Source organism: Xyrauchen texanus, chromosome 16 (genome assembly GCF_025860055.1).
Source record: "Xyrauchen texanus isolate HMW12.3.18 chromosome 16, RBS_HiC_50CHRs, whole genome shotgun sequence".
Lineage (NCBI taxonomy): Eukaryota > Metazoa > Chordata > Actinopteri > Cypriniformes > Catostomidae > Xyrauchen > Xyrauchen texanus.
Window position 1 is genome coordinate 28,348,862 of NC_068291.1, and position 20,743 is coordinate 28,369,604.

At 36.9% G+C, this 20,743-nt stretch overlaps 1 protein-coding gene across 1 annotated transcript; it reads left to right on the forward strand.

Moving 5' to 3' along the window:
• The first annotated feature begins 24 nt into the window (after window positions 1-24).
• Window positions 25-18,434, forward strand: si:ch211-15d5.11 (oxidation resistance protein 1). Its single transcript, XM_052146118.1, has 15 exons — window positions 25-319; window positions 952-1,157; window positions 1,239-1,384; window positions 2,810-2,862; window positions 4,883-5,020; window positions 5,239-5,370; window positions 5,531-5,715; window positions 6,909-7,147; window positions 8,543-8,690; window positions 8,856-9,027; window positions 15,500-15,610; window positions 15,693-15,845; window positions 15,992-16,087; window positions 16,409-16,482; window positions 17,273-18,434. The coding sequence occupies exons 2-15, from the start codon at window positions 1,096-1,098 to the stop codon at window positions 17,406-17,408; spliced, it is 1,845 nt and encodes a 614-aa protein (XP_052002078.1). The 5' UTR covers window positions 25-319; window positions 952-1,095; the 3' UTR covers window positions 17,409-18,434.
• The last annotated feature ends 2,309 nt before the right edge of the window (window positions 18,435-20,743 follow it).

Sequence of the window (20,743 nt, forward strand, 5' to 3'; positions counted from 1 at the left end):
TTTTCCGAAAGCCATCGTGATCTTTTTGAGATTCAACATAAAAGTGTACAAAGTTCAAATATGCCGCATTGCCATTATGCACTGTAACTAATATAGGCATAAATCTCTTAAATAATACATTTAAAATAAGAACGATTATTCATCCTGGAAAGACTGAGCCATAATTTGAAATTTCAGAGAAAGTGCTTCAGTTTTAATGTGCAGCGCTCTTATTTAGATTGGTGACAGATTCACTCACTGCAGTGGCATCAAAACACATGACAAAGCATCATGCGGAGTGTCCAGATCAGCTGCTTATATGGAATTATTATAGACCGAGGTAAGTTATATATTTGGTATATTTGGTGATTTTAGATGCCAAGTTTGGGAAAACGCATCAAAACACCAGGCGCCATGTCTGACTCATCTTCAGAGATACTGCTGAAGAATGTTAATCAGGAAAGATAATAATTATCTATTGAGGGTTCGGTGAATAAGACGAAATCAGAGAGCGGTTTTGTGTTTATTAACATTGTATACATGTGTTATTGTGGCTGCTTGTTATAAAATTGCGACATTGGATGTTGCTCTGGCCTACAGGAATGATATTAGTTATCAGACATGGGACACTATCAAACATCATCTTGCTCCACTGTATTTTGGACCTAATTATTTATTTTCCATTAAATGACTGAATTCTTGCTTACAAACTTTGGTCTTTGTGATGCTGAGCACATAAGTTAATGGTTATGTATGTAATGTATATGGATTTGAGATGAGACAATATTATTGTTAATTAATATTCTGTTGATGGGCACACATATATGCATGTATCTGCCTAAATGTGTACTTCGGTTTGGCAGCGTCTGTGTTTGTTAAATATGGGTGAAAAGTGACCCTTTACTTTAATTTTCTCAAATTAACAAATGTATTTTTTTTTTTACCTCTTCTTCTCTCTTACAAATATTGCAGGTATTCTGTAAAGTTCAGAGAATGCTGATGAGGATGGTGAGAAGAAAGAGGAGGAGGGGAATTGTCACAACACTGATTTCTGCATAGATAGGGTTAAAATCTCTGACTGACCAGTTGCCCAGTCGATCCCAGTAGTGAGACCTCATGGACCACAGAGCTCAGAGAGACAAGAGCAGGGCCAGCTACTTTGGAAATGTTAAGAACAGGTAAGGCTCTGATTCCTTTACTTTGTTGTTTAAATGAATATAGATCCTCTTTATAGATCAGTCTCATCATATTCTCATTAGATTGGGATCAAAGTTACCGGCTGGAATTACGCAGCCCCCAGGCTTCATTACGGCACCATGTTCTATTGGAGCTCAGGGTGCATTGAGAAAGAGTGCCGAACCTCACCAAATTCGAAACCCTAAACTTAGACAATACTATCTAAAAGGTATGTGAATGACCTCCTGCATATATATGAGCTTTGTGCCCTGGATATCTTTTCTCTGTGTCTCTTTCATGATTGTAGGGCACCTAGCAACACACTTGGCCATGTACACACTATGTGTTTTTGGTGCATAATACATTGATTTTGCAACTTTTACACCTCTTTTACACACTGGAACAGCATTTTACTGTACAGAAAACAGAGATCATCAGAAAAGTTCACTAGTACCACATACTTTGGTGTTTTTAACCAAAAACTTATTTGTGGGGCCTCGCATAGTTTATAGTGTTTGGTTTTTAAACAAATAGTTCACCCAAAAAGGAAAATTCTCTCATCATTTACTCACCCTCATGCCATCCCAGATGTGTATGACTTTCTTTCTTCTGCAGAACACAAAAAAAGATTTTTAGAAGAATGTCTGAGCTCTGTAGGTCCATACAATGCAAGTGAATGGTGATCAGAATGTTTAAGCTCCAAAAAGCACATAAAAGGCAGCATAAAAGTGATCCAAAAGACTCCAGAAGCCCGTTTTACTATAAATACTCCTCCCTGCCCAGTAGGTGGCGATATGCACGAAGATTGTAAATCACCAAAAATAAAAGAAGAACAATTCTTAAGAGAAAAGGGTTCTTGGGAGGGCAGATAAACGTGGAGATTTATAGTAAAAAAGGACTTCAATAGTGATCTGTTTCTCAACCACACTTTTCATATCACTTCTGAAGGTATTTATTTAACCGCTGGAGTCGAATTGGATTACTTTTATGACTTTCTGTGCTTTTTGGAGCTTCAAAGTTCTGATCACCATTCACTTGCATTGAAAGGACCTACTATTTTTTTACTTTTTTCTAACTTAATTTGTGCTCAGCAAAAGAGAGAAAGTCAAACATCTGGGATGGCATGAGGGTGAGTAAACGAGAGAATATACATTTTTGGATGAACTATCCCTTTTAAAATTATGCATTTTTAGATTGAAAGAATCTCACTACTGCAGTAAAGATTTGCAATAAAACTATATATGTAGCATGTGCACATAAATAAAAAAATCTACATTTATTTAAATTAGAGTATTTCCAGAATGACACAAACATGAGCCTGGGTGATTATTGTAAATAGCATGCTTGGATCCAACTGTGACTCAAGCACAGGTTGGAAAGTCTAGAGGGTCTAGTTTAGTTGAGTGCATGACTGTTTTCTCAGACTACGGTCACTCACGCCAGTCCTCTATGCCACACAAGCTCAATGTGTTTCAGTGTGTTTGTTGTTTACACAGCTGTGCCACTGAACCTTAAAAACCCTTTATTACCATGTAAATAAATACATTACACATCTTGTGTCTTAGACCAATAAACGTATGGTTTACACTCTTACTTAAGCAGGAGTTAACTTCATGTATCTAATTTCTAAGTGTTCAGCATTTTACTTTTACAGAGGCAGCATTCCCAACCAAGAATTTTGAGTCAGGCAGAAACCACGAACATGGGGTGAGTGAAACTTACTTACTCACACACTCCTCCACAGTCCTAATTATAAATGACTGCGGCCTCCGTAAATATGACTGCCAACGTGTTACACCATAAATTACTGCAATGCACTGATGACTTTAGAACAAAGGTAACTTAAACAACCCACTCCACCAAGTCAAGCTTTTAAACATTTGTAATTAAACTATTTGATTTTCACATAAATGGATATTTCAAGGAGAATATGGAAACTTTACAGTAAGTGTTATGGGAGAATATCATCTGCTGAAGCTTTAGTAATTAATGTTAAATTACTATGTAGATAAGACTTCTAGAAGGCAGTAGCAGTAGTTTTTTTATCTTTGTCATTTGTTTGCATCATGTTTAAATTTGAGCATGATTCACTCTTTTAGGGCTCATCTCTCTCTCTCATTTACACACAGCCTGGTATGGTGTAGAAAAATGCCTGCAGTTAAAGTACAAAAAAATAACTCAAGGTTCAGTTTAGATCACGCCTCTGTCTGTGTCTGAATACTGTTTCTTCTCTAATGTAACTTTTGCTTATAAACACCGAACGTAAAACACTCCGCAACTCTGGATCTCAGTTTCTTAATTCGACTTCAAATAAAGCAAAGCCCCTTAGAGGACAGGGCGGAAATTGATTTTCGTAAGTATTTTTACTTGCCCTCACAATCATTTGCGTTCTCTCGCAGTAGTCTGCGTTCCCTCACAATAAGTTTGTGTTTCCTCGCAATAGTCTGCATTCCCTCGCAATAGTTTTGCTCTCCCTTTTCAATAAGTTTTGCATTCCCTCACAACAGTTTGCATTCTCTCACAATACATTTTCTGTCCCACGCATACTATGGTTTCATTATGAATATCAAAGTTAAATTATGGTTACTGTAGTAATACCATGGTAAATTTCCTGCAAGGGAATGTAAAACTTATTGCGAGGGAACGCAAAAATATTTTAGAAAAATAAATCCCACCATATACTCTAAGGAGCTCCTTAAAATAGTGACGCATGCTGGGTTTTAGTAGTTTCAAGCCTAGAGTAGAAATGGTTTTCAAAATGCTGGATGGTTTTGCATTAGGTTTAAAGTTAAATCTTTACAGGTTAATAGTTAATTCTATGCAAATCACTAGATGCCAGTATATGAACAACAAACTATTCTGGATTTGTAATTTGCATTTTATTCTCAAAACTTTGCATGCCTGTAGATCTGGGAATAGCTGCAGGCAATGTATAAATTCGAGCTTGGAAGGTCAGAGAATAATGTGTGTTAAGAGTTCATTGATTTGAGCAGCTTTTATGGATCAAAAGGGAACTCCACCTTTCTTTTTATGGAAAGAACAATGAGATCAGAAAAGGAGTTGTGCTTAATGTTCTTTTAATTTTGCATATTAGATGATACATGTTTTAAATAGCATTTTAGAACTATGAAGAATTGAATAAGAAAATGTTCCTGCATTTTATAAGGTATTTTTCTTTACTTCAACATACCAATACTTGTTATACGTGTGTGTGTGTGTGTGTGCATTTACAGTTTTAAACACCTCCAAAATAATGAAGCTCTTCATTTATGTTTGCTTGCACCATGCATAAGATGAGAACTTTACTACTTGTTTACTAAAATACATAGGGAGAATAAAACTGCAAATGGCATGAAAATGATCGGTGCACAGGACGTGAAATGCTCCCAGTCACACTACTATGTCCTATGATTATATTTGTGTTTTTACTTCTATTTCTACTCCTCTCATATATATATATATAAAACCTTTATTGTAAACTGTGGGGAGAAAAGTCGTATCAAGAATTTCACTACATGTCGTAAATAAAACATGAAACTTGATTTGCATGACTTATGTCCATATGATTGGCTTAGAGATTCTGGCTGCTGTAGGTCTGTCCAATCAACTGATATCACTGGGCTGTGAGTAAGGAAATGAGGGGATGCACAGCAGTGTGTTAGGAAGGGAAGTGAAACAGTACATTGTCTGTGTGACTATGTCTCTCCTTGTGAAACGCTTCAAACAGATACCCAAGAACAAGGCCTCATCGTCTACAGAAATGGCCTCTGAGACAGGCCCAAGACAAGAGCACAGCCTTGATCCTACTGCGGGAACTGCAACTCTTGTGTCCCCTTCAACAGATGCGGAATATGACAAGCTGACGGTGAGAGAGTGTGTCAGAGGGGATGTGTGTTTAGAAACACTGTTAATGCATGGGTGTGTAGCTATAATGATTGGTCTGACCAAAGCTCAATAAATCAAAGGGTAGCAGGCCTTTTGTGACGTTGAACAAACTGAGCTTCTATTATGCAGTACTGAACAATGTAAAACACAATAGATTATTTTCTGTTGCCTTGTGTGACATTTATTCATCTCTCTTAGGATGTGGAGGCGGTGTCTTTACCTGATGGAAAGGTGTGTCTGTTGACTCTCCCATCTGAATGTTCTCAAGGCGAGGGGCCAGCAGGCATGTCATGCCTAAAACTATTTTCTCGTTACATCACAGAAAGAAAGGTGAGAATGATTAAATACAGGGTCCAAAATGAAAAATATTCCAAACCTGTCAATGCCAAGTGAATTGAGAATTTATTTTTTCTTCTACATTAGTACCAAGCAGCATTATTAAAGACCCCAGTCTTTCTGTACTAATTTTTCATTCTGCCTGTCTCACTAGGGTGTGGTCTCTGGGATATTGCTGGTGATGCCCAATAAGATCTTCTTTGACCCTCAGAAGTGTCACCCACTTGTGCAGGAGAATGGCTGTGAGGAGTATGTGTTCTCTTGTTCTGTGAATGATATCACGTCAGTATGCTTCTACACGGATATCTCTCATGTTCACTTCAACAAGACCTCACACAGGTGCTTTCTGCTTTACTTCTTTAATGCAGGCCAGTATATGTGAAGATTTTTATGGAGGGGCTCAGAGTTAGCCATATAATTTTCCACTCTGCTCTTAAAGGAATATTCCGGGTTCAATACAAGTTAAGCTCAATCGACAGCATTTGTGGCATAATCCAGACTAAACAAATTACTTTGGAGCCATTGGCTCCTGAACTGAAACTTTAAGGAGCCAAATAGCTGTTTTTAGTCACCAAATCACAGAATTGCTCAAAGACAGCTGATAACTTATTAATCTGAGGTTTAATAATCAGTATATACTTTGATTGTATAGAGTTTAGTTGAGAAGATAAGTTTGCATTCTCTTTTGTCTCAATTGTTCACACCCCTTTCATAATTTATACAAATATAAGAAATACATTTTTATTTAGTACTGCTCTTCACAATCTACATTACAGATAATTACATAAAGTATAGTATGCATATAGTAGTGTCTTCTTGAGCATCAGTTCATGATTGCACCTTGTGTAATAGTTGTATACAAGTTCCTCAATTGTAAACAAAAAAAAAATATATATACATATATATATATATATATATATGGGATCAAGCATTTTGACACTTAGAACAATTGAGGGACTTATTTCCACTATTTTATTCCCTTTCTTTAAAAAAGCAAAAATCAAGGTTACAGGGAGGCACTTACAATGGAAGTGAATGGGGCCAAGTTTTGGAGGGTTTAAAGGCAGAAATGTGAAGCTTATAATTTTAGAAAAGCTCTATTCATTCTTCTATTAAAACTGTGTCATTTGATCTGTTAAGTTGTTTAAATTGCTGTTTTTACTGTCGTTTTAGTGTTGACTGCATTACTTAGTAAAATCACACTAAAATAAAGGTAACATGCATATAGTTTACATTTTGTGGCAATTTTGAAATAGTATTTTAATGTTTATGGATTGGCCCTATTCACTTCCATTGTAATTGCCTCACTGTAACCCATTTTTTTTTTAAAGAAATTGAGGAACAAGTCAAAAAGACTTGTATTGAACCTGGAATATTTCTTGAAATAGAGTTGGACTCTGAGAGCCCAGATGGAAAGATTTAGTTTAGGAAACAAAATAATGAAAAACTTGAATATTTTTTCAAGGCAGAGATTCAGCCTTTTTCATCATCACTCCATTAATGTTTTGTTTTTTCAAACCTTTTTCTTTCAGATTTAACATTTTTAAGCCATCAAAGAGCAAAAAGCATAGCCAGAGCCAAAAGCAAACCAAGTGCAGCTCCCATCAGTCTGCTCTGGAGTCCTCTGTTTCCCATGATTTGCTAGCGACTCTTAGTGTGAGTGCTGAGGAAGAGGATGAGGAAGGTGGAGAGAGTGGGGACATGGCTGAGACTGAGAGACAGCTTACTTTGGAGTCTGGAGGAATGCAAACTGCGGCTGCAGATTCATATGGTAAGCTCGCAACTCAAACAATTTTGCTGGCATGCAGGTAGGTTCAGAGGTTCAGTAATCAACAGTAGAGTATTTTGGTACTCCTCATTCAGAAACAGTTCCATACTTTAAAATACCAGCAAGTGTTGACGCTGACTACCACTCCTGGAGTTGTGAGTTTGAATCCAGGGCGTGCTGAGTGACTCAAGACAGGTCTCCTAAGCAACCAAATTGGCCTGGTTTCTAGGGAGGGTAGAGGCACATGGGGTAACCTCCTCGTGGTCACTATAATGTGGTTCTCACTCTCGGTGGGGTGCATGGCAAGTTGTATGTGTGTGTGTGTGTATATATATATATATATATATATTAGAAAATGACAACTGATCAAAATAACAAAAAAGATGCAGTGTTTTCAGACTTTGAATATGCAAAGAAAACAAGTTAATATTCATTTTTAAACAACATAATACTAATGTTTTAACTTAGGAAGAGTTCAGAAATTAATATTTCTGCACGTGTGGAGGCTTCACACTCTTCTCCGCGGCATCCGCACACAACTTGCACTGAAATATATATATACACTACCGGTCAAAACTTTTGAAACACGACTGAAATGTTTCTCATGATCTTAAAAATATTTTGATCTGAAGGCGTATGCTTAAATGTTTGAAATTAATTTTGTAGACAAAAATATAATCATGCCACCATATTAAATATTTTCATTATCAAATTACAATTTAATTTAAAAAAAGAAAAGAAATTGATGACTTGGACCAAATAATAAAGAAAAGCAATAAGTGCCCAAATATAGATTGGAACTCCTTCAATACCATTTAAAAAGCATCCCAGAGTGATACCTCAAGAAGATGGTTGAGAAAATGTCAAGAGTACATGTCTGCATATTATAGGCAAAGGGTGACTTATATGAAGATGCTAAAATATAGCACGGTTTTTATTTATTTTGGATTTTGTTTAGTCACAACATAATTCCCATAGTTCCATTTATGTTATTCTATAGTTTTGATGACTTTACTATTATTCTAAAATGTGAAAATAATAATAAAGAATGAGTGAGTGTTTGTTTGTTTGTTTGTTTGTTTGTTTGTTTGTTTGTGTGTGTGTGTGTGTGTGTATATATATATTTTTGCTGTCTGAATTATGAGTTTTGATGCAATAAGGGTACTTTTTACAAAAAAAAATTATAGTTTTGATTTTGTTAATCATGTAGTTAGAAATAATTATTCTTTAATTACTAAAGAATCGTTTATCATACCCATTAAATACAATTCGAATCAGAAAAGGAATCTTCCATTTCCTTACTATTCCCAATCCTACTTGTACTGAATAAAAATTACAGTAAGCCTTCTCTCTCTTCCTTATTGAATTCACTTAATTATCTCTCTCTTTGCTCATCAGGCCCCGGTACTACTACGTCAAGAAGTGGTATAGCCGGATCTTTGATGTTTGTGAAAATTCGCCAGAAACAGCAGCATGTGAAGATAATTCCTTTCTCTAAACTTAAAATCCCTTCTAGAGATGCCTGGTTCACCATGCAGCAAGAAAGGTACTTCAGCTTTACTTAGACTATATGATGAGATGGGACAGTCTGCTTGGTGAAATGAATAAACAGCAAGACACAGCAGATTTGGATGTTTAAAAATTTGGTTCTGTTATACTACTATAAAAGCTGCTCCATCTCACTCTTTGTGTCTCTCATTTTGTGCTGTAGTTCAGACAAGATGTATGCTTACCTGAGCCAGCATAGGCCAGACCTTTGCATTCTGGAGGGAGGTGAGGAGGAAGAAGCAGAGAGGGATGAAGAGGATTTTGTGCTCCTGGATGAGGAGGAGCAGGAGGAAGAGGATGGGTCTCCAAGAGAAGGCCGGGCAGAGGATTGGGAGGTCAGTCATTTACTAAAAAAGATCGAGTCATAATAGTACAGTTTAAAAAAATAGCATGATTGTAACATGATCTTAAAATAGCAGAAAAAAATTTTATTTCTATTTAGACCCCCAGTGAGCAAGCTTAAGGTGACCGTGACAATGGGTCACTGTGGCAAATTCAGCTGTAGGAAAACTTTTAGTTTTAGTATGACCTTTTGTGTTTTTTAACTGACAATCCATAAAACCTTCATGAGGCTGTGAAGGTGTGTTCGGCTGAAGACTAGACCCTATAGTAGAAAGAGATTTTCTGTCACTTTGCAAATTTGAATGAATTACAGAACCCTACAATATCATGTAAATGGCCATGAACTAACCTAGCGCTACAGCACAATAAGGAACTGTTTTGATTGGCTACAATGGACCATTTGCACTCTCTCTGACAGTGGAAGGGAGAGACAATGTGAAGACAGCTGAGGGAGTCTTTTGTAAGTTGTTTGTCTATGTAGATATTCTGCATATTTTTTTTTTTAAAGGTAGAAAGAACATTTCATAACTTTTTAAATAAATTTCCATCCACATTTTTGTCATCCCTTTGCTCCTTCCCTGTACACCATTATACAAATTTAATTTGTGGGATATGTCAAGCTTCAAACCTCAGCAACAGTTTAAAAGTAGTCCAATGGATCCTTTTCACATTAAGGAAGTAAATCTATTGCAGGGTAAACTTCTATCCACCTTTCTCCAGAACACGAAAGTGTCCCCCAAGTCCTGTTTTTGTTTTTTGTGTCCAGTGTTTATACTTGCATCTTAGTAGACATTGTTATATTTAGTGTATTAAAATGGTAAACATTTTTTTTTTTTTATTATTATATATTTTTTATATATATATATATATATGTATGTATGTATACACACACATACTATTGTTTTGGCAAGTCATTTAGGACATCTAATGACATTTATGACAATTAATTTTTTTAACAATTGTTTACAGACAGATTGTTTCACTTTTAATTGACTATATCACAATTCCAGTGGATCAGAAGTTTACTGTGCCTTTAAGCAGCTTTGAAAATTCCAGAAAATAATGTCAAGCCTTTATACAATTAGCCAATTAGCTTCTGATAGGAGATGTACTGAATTGGAGGTGTACCTGTGGATATATTTTAAGGCCTACCTTCAAACTCAGTGCCTCTTTGCTTGACATCATGGGCAAATCAAAGAAATCAACAAAGACCTCAGAAAAAAGCCAGACTACAGTTTGCAAGTGCACATGGGGACAAAGATCGTACATTTTGGAGAAATGTCCTCTGGTCTAATGAAACTAAAATTGAACTGTTTGGTCATAATGACCATGGTTATGTTTGGAGGAAAAAGTGTGAGGCTTGCAAGCCGAAGAACACCATCCCAACCGTGAAGCATGGGGGTGGCAGCATCATGTTGTGGGGGTGCTTTGCTGCAGGAGAAACACTGTCACTGAAACACACTATTTTGCTTCACAAAATAGATGGCATAATAAGGAAGGAACATTTTGTGAATATATTGAAGCAACATCTTAAGACATCAGCAAGGAGGTTAAAGCTCGGTCACAAATGGGTCTTCCAAATGGACAATGACCCTAAGCATACCTTCAAAGATGTGGCAAAATGGCTTAAGGACAACAAAGTCAAGGTATTGGAGTGGCCATTACAAAGCCCTGACCTCAATCCGATCAATCAATTTGTGAGCAGAACTGAAAAAGTATGTGTGAGCAAGGAGGCCTACAAACATGACTCAGTTACACCAGTTCTGTATTGCGGAATGGTACAAAATTCAAGCAACTTATTGTGAGAAGCTTGTGGAAGGCTACCAAACGTTAAACAATTTAAAGGTGATGCTAACAAATACTAACAATGTTTATGTACAGTTCTGATCCACTGGGAATGTGATGAAAGAAATAAAAGCTGCAATAAATCTCTCTACTATTATTCTGACATTTCACATAAAGTAGTGATCCTAACTGACATAAGACCAGGAAAGTTTTCTATGCATAACTGTCAGGAATTGTGAAAAACTGAGTTTAAATGCATTTGGCTAAGGTGTATGTAAACTTCTGATTTCAACTGTGTGTGTGTGTGTGTGTGTGTGTGTGTGTGTGTGTGTGTGTGTGTGTGTGTGTGTGTGCGTGTGTGTGTGCATATATACACACACACACACACACCGATTTGCCACAACATTAAAACCACCTGCCTAATATTGTGTAGGTCTCCCTCGTGCCGCCAATACAGCACCAACCCTGTTCTGCTCACCACAATTGTACAGAGTGGTTATCTGAGTTATAGTAGACTTTGTCAGTTTGAACCAGTCTGGCCATTCTCTGTTGACCTCTCGCATCAACAAGGCATTTCCGTCCAAAGAACTGCAGCTCACTGGAAGTTTTTTGTTTTTGGCACCATTCTGAGTAAATTCTAGAGACTGTTGTTTGTGAAAATCCCAGGAGATCAACAGTTACAGAAATACTCAAACCAGCCCGTCTGGCACCAACTATCATGCCACGGTCACAATCACGGAGAAAAAAAAAAAAACAATCACGGAGATCAAATTTTTCCCATTTCCCATCAGGTTGATGTAAAAATTAATTGAAGCTCCTGACCTTTATGCACTGCAGCCACATGATTGGCTGATTAGATAATCTCTTGGATGATTACTGGTAATAGTTAACCATGATTTTACTACAGTAATATTTTAGTAGTAACCATGGTTAATTGTGTGGTAACTATGGTTTAACTAAATCCCATGATTAAACTATAGTTACTGTAGTCGTAGTGAAACCATGGTTAATTTTTGTAAGAGGAAACAAAACCGAAGTCTAATAATTTTCTGTTTAGGCTCACAAATTTAAATAAATAAATAATAATAATAATGACTTGAATTATGAGTAAAAATATATATATATATATATATTTTAAATAACCCATTTTATCCCAAGAAATCGCAAAATATATAGCATAAAATGATATTGGACTTGAAAGTATTGGTATCTGATCGAAAGATCGCCCATCCCTATTGTTTCTAAATCCTTTCCAGGAATACAACTAACACAACACATTTTGCATGTCTCCTTTATCCAACACGCCTGATTCTTTTGATTAGTTAATTATTAGAGTGCTTCATGGTCTCAATTGAGCGTGTCAAATAAGGGAGACATCCAAAATGTGTAGTAGTGATACTCCAGGAAAGAATTGAGTAACACTGCACTACTGCATTACCACGACGTTTCAAAATACGGGGGATAACCCAGAGAGATAATTCACGACAGTCAGAAGAGAAAAAGATGCCACATTTACCGTGACATGTTATATATATTACAACAGCCGACATGGCAACCTTAAGAGAGTCGCGTAAACACTGAGCGCGCAAAAGTGACGTCATCGTGCTTGCGGTAGTTTATGCGTTGGTTCTGTAAGGCTTTTGCGTGGTCCTGCGAATTTTTGTAACCTCTATTGACAGGTTGACTGAGCAAGTACGTCTGCACCGTCATATCTATGATCCGGCTCTGCGTGAAAGTAAAGACGATGTATTTATGTTGATGCACAATGCGTGGAACGAGATGGCAACCACCCTGGGCGAAGAAAGGCAACATGCCGTAAAGTGTGGAAGTATATGAGAGACCAGTTTGTGAGGGGCAAGAGAAAGGCCCGCAGAAGCTGTTACAAAAGACAAAGTTGGCTCTTAACAGAGCTGGACTGTTTATCGCAATTTATAAGACACCGGATAATATAAACAAACGTCCAGGTGGAGGAGAGCAACACAAACGTTCAATTGCAGAAGATCAACAAGAATGTGGAGGTGAGTAACACAAATTACAGTCTTGCAGCCAAACTATTTTGTTTTTGTCGTTTTATTTTTATTTTTTACAAACTTTTGTCCTTTTTAGACCATTGCATTACAGTCACGTCTGAAATCGTGTTGTCACTCATCAGACCGTGACCATTTATTTGTTTACAATTTATTTTAATAGATGATCGTGATTTTAAAGGAAAGTGTCATTTCTGTGCCTTAGCGGCACCAAACGGCTTTGCAAAAATTACGATTATTTTCAAAGAAATTCCTTAACACTCCCCCTATTTTATTGGTTGGACAAACAGTTAATCCTATCTCCAAACTCGCGCCATTGGTTGAGGTAATGTATTAATTGAAAATGATTTTAATAAATGTTTTAAACTTAAGTATTTTACTTACATTTACCTTTATGCATTCGGCAGACTTTTATCCAAAGCAACTTGCTTGAATGATCATTCAAGATATCATTTCATTCATCAGTTTGTGTTGCACTAACTCAAAAGATGAAACTATTTTATTTTAAATAAAAAATAACAAAATCCTGCTAAAAATCAGATCCTGTGGACAAATTATGCCACCTAATAAAGTTAAATTTTGACCCTGCTTTATTAATAGGTGAGATATATATATATATATATATTACACAACTTTTGAGACCGGGGTTGCATAAAGTTTAGCTGGAAATACTGTAAAACAACTTTTCACATATTGGTAGATTTCACATGTACATGTTTATCAATTAGTTCTATTGTTCAGTATGTTACAAGTTGTTGTTTTTAGACCTGAAAATAATTCAATTGTTTCTTTATTAAGGGAAAAGATGAAGTGGCCCCCAATGAGAAGCAACTGAGACAAACCACTGCACATCCAATCTGGCACCTGTAAAACCAAAGAGCTGCAGGAGCTCCTCACCACTGCCCCTTGTCCCATACCCACATCTTCCACCCTCCCCATCTCCCAATCGTAGTCCCTTGCCTTGGTCACATGCAGACTCGCCTTGTTCGAACATCTCAAACCTTCCCTTTGCCTCACCAACATCTACTGACTCAATGCGTAAAAGGAAACGTACCACTGAAGACGCCTTACTGAGTATATTGGATCAGCTGGACTGGGAGAGGGCCATGCAGCAGGACAGTGAGGATTTCAGATTTGCTGCTGTTATTGCTGACATGTTGCAAAAGTTGATCCACAATAGATGTCTGAGGTTAAGTTTAAGATCTTTCAAGTAATATTTTTGCAAATATGTATATAAAAGAGTGCGTATATATGCAAGTATCTGTACAAATGTTTAAAGTATTTTATAAACAAGTCTTTTTTGCATATTTTAGTAAATAAGTATTTGTCTAGTATTTTTATTGGATTCTGAATAATAATAAAAAAAGAGTAATAAACTGGATTTTGTTGATTTATCTTTAATATAAAGCTTGTTTTATGTAAAAAAATAAATAATAATAATTCAGATGTAAAGTCTCAAAATAAACTCTGAAAACAATTTAAATAGCATCTGGTGTCCAAATGCAAGACTGTAGGTTATGTCTGTAACTAGATCTCAGGATGCAGGAGTAGTGGATGGTCTTCCTGGCTGTGCGGGCTCCAAATTGATGTTACCTGACAAAAAAAATGCCCCATATCCACTTAGTAAAAGATGTTCTGATGCTGAGGTGTATTTGGATGCAAGAGAAGCTGCAGCATTTGTTGATGCAGGAGATGCTGCAGCGTTTGTTCCTACTGGCTTATGTTGTGAAGGGCCATACAGGCCTTTCCAGGGTTGTCCAAGAATACTCCAACCTGCAGCTTTAGTGCTGAAAGTGCTGCTGATCACTCCTCTGTCCTGTGAGAGAGTGGACAACCATTAAGCTTACTGTGCATTTTCTAACGGCCTGTTCAAATGATGACTGAAGGTCCACTTTTGGATGAATTATCCCCATTAAAATGTATTAAATCTGATTGGTCTCTAGAGATTGATGGGATATTCATAGACAACTGTAAGCCATTTGTTGGTAAATTTTCTCAAAAAACTACACACTGTGGTGCTATAAAAATTCTGCGGTTTGCTGAGAGACCCGTTGCATGAGACATGCGAGCATTGACTCCACCAATGGTGGGTATTGGGAATTCAATATTTATTGAATATCAGTTTATTTATTAAATATATAAACTGGATAATTGGAACAAGATACATCAAATATCGGGTTTATTTTGGAGGGAACATGGAGCATACCAACTTTACAATCAAGCAATATACATTTTATTGTTGTGTGTGATGTAAAATTGTGCAAAAGCAGTTTTAATTTACAGATGCCATTGTAGAAATGTCCTATTTGTAGTGATTCGTTTATTTGGTAAACAGAAGTGCCCAGTAACGGGTCTTTCAGAGATAAAGTGATTAAATTGATCACATGATTGCAACATGTCGGCCTCCATGAGGCAACCACGTCCATGTAAAATAAAACCGCTTTTAGTTGGCTTCTGATATAACGGGAGTCTTAATCTATATAAAGAGTTTACATGATTTTAAACAATATTTTTGTTATTCTTTAACACATACAGTAGTTAAAATGTTGTGGTTATGTTAATGCATTGCTGTTTCTTTAAATGTAGTTAGTTCTGATATGTGTTCCTGAATGTGTTTGGGTTAGTGAATCATACACATGTTTTTCCTGTAAAGATTGTGTCTGTGGAGGAGAGTGGGCTGAGAGCTTCTGTCTCAACTGAACCCGATAGTCTGAGTCACATACTGAACCAGAGTGTCATACTGGATGCCCAACAAGTCAAAGAGGTCTGTACACATTTAACCCAGGAAAATAAAGACTGTGACTGGAGTTTATTGTATTAAATATTTATCCTGTGTCCTCTCTTAGATCTCTCGAGAGCTGCCTCCACGAACAATCGGATACAAATGGCAGCTGTCGTACAGCACTGACAAACATGGGGCTAGTCTCAAGACTCTCTATAGAAAACTCTGCACCACAGACTCACCTGTGCTGATTCTCATTAAGGATTATAATCATCAGGTCATACATTATTTCCACATCTCTGATCGCAGTAGATATTTGAAGGTTTAAGGTCCATATACTTTATTAATTTTAGTTGAAGTCAGATGTTTTACTTTTGTACATTTATTTGGTTAGTTGTTTGAGTGGTTTTTACTTCCTTGCAGGTTTTTGGGACCTTCCTCTCACATCCACTGCATCCTAGTGATGCCTTTTATGGCACTGGAGAGACCTTCTTGTTTCTGTCTCACCCTCGCTTTAAGGTAAATTCCAATAAAGACATGTTTGAACATATTCCTATTTAGTATCATTGAGGGAAACGAATGAACAGGTGTTAAATCATGAGATCAGATTGAATGGGAATTTATTTTTAAGGAATTGTTCGGGCTCAAGACGAGTTAAGCTCAGTCGACAGCATTTGTGGCATAATGTTGACTAACGGTGGGACGAGTCTAAATTATTTTTTGAGGTAATCAGAATTATGCCACAGATGTTGTCGACTGGACTTGTATTGAACCTGGAATATTCCTTTAAACCACTTTGACTTTACATTTGATCTTCCATGCTGCTCTGTTTCCATAAAGTGTTTCCGCTGGACTGGAGAGAACTCTTTCTTCATCAAAGGAGACTTGGACTCTTTTGCCATTGGCGGAGGAAGGTACAGGCTGATGCATGCATTTGCAGATGCATATTAATAGTTAACACTCTGCTAGATGCCTTTATGATGCATTCAGTGGTATGAGAATGCTCAGGAACAGATGCATTTTTATCTGCTTTCTATTTGACATCAGAAACATTCTACACTGCCTGGCCAAAAAAAAAAAGTTGCATATTTGAATATTTAGTTGGACCACCTTTAGCTTTGATTACAGCATGCATTCTTCGTGGCATTGTTTCAACAACCTTGTGCAATGACACAACATTTATTTTCACCCAGTTGCATAAATTTTTGGCTGAGATCTTGTATTGATTACTGGAGATTCGATCCACTCTGTGAAGTCTCAGCACATCTCAAAGACTTTCAATGGGGTTAAAGTTGGACTCTGTGGTCGCCAATTCATGTGTGAAAATGATTCTTCATTCTCCGTGAACCACTCTTTCTCAATTTGAGCCCAATGAGTCTTTGCATTGTCGTTCTTCTACACGACCATGGGATAAGTCTTCGGACATGGTTGTTTAAGAAATTAGTTGCTACACATTGCATCAGTCAGGGTTAAAAGAATTGTCGCCAGCTGAAACATATTAATCACTGCAATAATGATCCACTCATAGGCTCTTAAGTATCTGCTTATTTAAATCCAAACAGTTACTTTTTTTTTTTTTATTTTTTTTAAACCAGGCAGTGTATTTAAAGTCCATCTAAAGGGGGCTGGGTAACATGTCTAATTCATTTGCATTTTGAATTTGATTCAACTTGATTGTTCTCTTCCTCTCTTTTTTCACCCTAGTGGTCACTTTGGTCTGTGGGTGGACGAGAGGTTATATTTTGGCAGAAGCAGTCCCTGTTTCACCTTCAACAACTGCAGCCTGTCTGAGAACAACGACTTCACGATTCTGGAGCTGGAGGCCTGGACATTCGGATGACACAACAAATGCTGTAAATAATTAAAAAACATCATGGTTTAGTAGTGGACAATGTGGCCATTTTGAATGAAGGGAAAGAAACTGTACAGACACTTTAATAATGAATATTCTGCCTGAAGGTTTGTCAAGGGAAGAGTTTTTATGTAGATGGTTGGAAGCTCACTGTACTTATCATCTTACCACCATGATGAAGAAAACCTTCTGTTTGTGTTGTGATTAAGATGCTGCTGGGTCGAGTCCAGTGGTGCAGCCCACATATTCCGGATGAATGCACTTGCCTCCCATACAAGGAATTATGCTGTTTTGCGCTAAATTCTGGGACAGTGTGGGAGACAAGCTGTCCAAATCACAGAAGATTATGTTTACTCTTCTAAGCTTCACATGTGTTTGTACTAGCGGGGTTGTCTGTGGGACCATAGTGCCATCAGATGGTACGTATCATTACTGCAGCTCTAGTTAAAGTGTGAATATTACAGTGATGAGGAACTTTTTCTGTCCTTGTAATCCATTTTATCCTTGCCTGCTGTTAGTATGTGTAGCATCAACTCTATTTAGTCTCATAAACACTGATAGATGCAATAGTTTCTACCCACAGCAGCACTTTTACACATAGAAAAATTTCTCATCACTCCAAAACCAAATCAAAACTGAAATGATTTTTGGGCTGAATCCCACACACATAAATCACATAAATCACATAAACACACCATCCCCAGAGTTGCATGTTGATGTCAGAGAGACTTATTTGTTTGTTACAAATAATTGTACACGTAATTTGTTTTCTTAGACATCCACATAAAGTTTTAAGTAACCCTGTGGATGTGTACCTGTAGGTTTACCTTTTACTGAGTATATCTATTAAATTAGTAATAATTTAACATCAGTTCACAAAACTATCTGTACTAAAAATGAAATCTGTAAAACAAATCTGCATTTAAATTATACAGTCATACAAAACCAATGCAATATTTGTGAAAATTATGTCACTGTCAAATCTTCAAGTGTTCATTAACTCCTATTAAATACCAGATAAATAAAAATAACAATTCATTTGATTTTAAAAAGCACATTATATTTATTTGACATGTACAGAATTGCCTTTGGACAAAACTGAAGTCATTGTGGAGTTGTTTCATACATAATTGCAGAAATAAGAAAGATTTTAGTAACTACCTATAACGCCGTTTAAACACAGTTTGTGGACGGAAATGCCTTGTTGAAGAGAGGTCAACAGAGAATTGCCAAACTGGTTCAAACTGACGAAGTCTGTGGTAACTCAGGTAACTCACCTCTGTACAATTGTGGTGAGAAGAACAGAATAGCATTCTGAGATGCGGGTTGGCGCTGTTTTGGCGGCACAAGGGGGACCTAGACAATATTAGGCAGATGTTTTTAATGATGTGGTTGATCGGTGTAGGCCCATCTGTGTTATAAATCTAGTGTTCCATCCTGTTTCTACTAAAAGGAATATTCCGGTTTATTTCAACTCGTCCCTCCTTTTAAAAAAAAAAAAAAAAAAAGGGCAAAAATTTGGATTAAAGTGAGGCACTTACAATGGAAGTGAATGGGGCCAATCTGTAAATGTTAAAATACTCAATATTTCAAAAGTATAGACACTAGACATGAACAATATGCATGTTATCATGATTTTATTGTGACAAAATTGCTTTCTAACCTTTTCTGTGTAATGTTATAGCCAATTTTACAACTTCATTGCCATGACGATGTAAAACACAAATTTTAAAAGAAGAATTAATGCAAGAAATTTTATAAAATTATACGCTACACATTTCTACTTTTAAATCCTCCAAAAACTGGCCCCATTTACTTCCATTGTAAGTGTCTCAATGTAACTTTTGATTTGTGATTTTTTTTTTTTAAAGAAAAGGACAAGTCCAAAAAAATTTTGTGGTAATGAATGTTATGCCACTAATGCTATCGATTGAGCTTAATTTGTATTGATCCCAGAATTTTACTTTAAATATGGTAGAAAAAAAACATTATATTTCACAATTACTTGCTGCTTCATATAAAAAAAAGACAACAACAAAAAAATAGATAGCTGACGTTATACATCTCCACCCTTACAAGCAGGTTTCAGTCATGGTACATTTGAGCCCATGGCAGCTTTCGTGCAGCTGTGTGGTTTAGCCAAAATCCAAAGCTTTGCTTTGTGTGTTTTAGCATGGTGCCAGTATTCTCTCCAGAGACAGAAATGAAGGCAGTGATCCCCCAGAGTTAAACAACAACATCAGGCCTGGCCTCACCCTCGCTGGGCTTTCAGACCAGACCATCACAAACTGTCTCATCCAGGAAGCCACAGCCAGTACAGTTCTGTCTCTTACAGTACCATCCAGAACCACACAGAAACAAAGTGGTTTTGTATGCAATGAAAAAAAAGTGGAAAAACTATATTAGTGGTATAATATATATAATAGCACTTTTAACTTGTGGCCCTTGTGATAGAATGGTATTAAATTGTGCATTTTTAGACATGGAATGTGTTAGGCCAAGGGACTTGTACAAGACAATGCAGTCACCAGCTTCCTTCTGAGTGAGGAAAAGTTGTATTTTGTTTCTCTTAACCCTCTACTTTGCATACTGTTTTTCAAAGTTGACTCAGGGGGGAGCAAAGCTGATATCATGTCTCTCTTTTCTAAGCTTTTTCTTGTTTTCTCCCTCATACACTTCCCTTGAGGATTATCTTTATGTTTCCAGTAAAGATTTGGCCTTTCCAAGTCCTTCCTGCAGAAAGTGGATGTTGAGGGATCTTCAAACCCTGCTGGAGAGCTGGACCCTCTTCCTCTTCTGGTTTCATGGAAGTCTGGTCCAGGAAATGATTCGCATTGATGTGATGGACCTGGAGAAATTAAGGGAATTTTTATTAAATAAGAGCAGTAGGTATTGACATTAAACCAACCAAGAGCTGAAAGCTAAAAGCAGACTGACCACAGTGCCAATGGGCAGCACCACCACCAAGTACTTTTGTGTACTTTTCAAGATGTGAACGAGCCTTTTCACTCAAACCCAGATACTTCTCATCCTCTTGTACTGAGGTATATAATATTAGAAAAGTATGCAAAATATTAGGGCATCAAACACAATTATATTTTTTTGCTCATTTACGTTTGGCTGTACAATATACGTAAACTAAATACCACAACCCCTCCCACTGTTCTTACCTGTAGCTCCTTAAGTTCTTTGACTAGAGACCAGCTGTTGACAAAGCTCTGGTTGAGTAAGACCAGAACGGGCGAACTCTTGAGAACTGTCTCCTGAAGAGTCCGTCCCCAACCTGTCGTAGAGAGGAGTAAGAGAATGTTCAAGATGTTAAT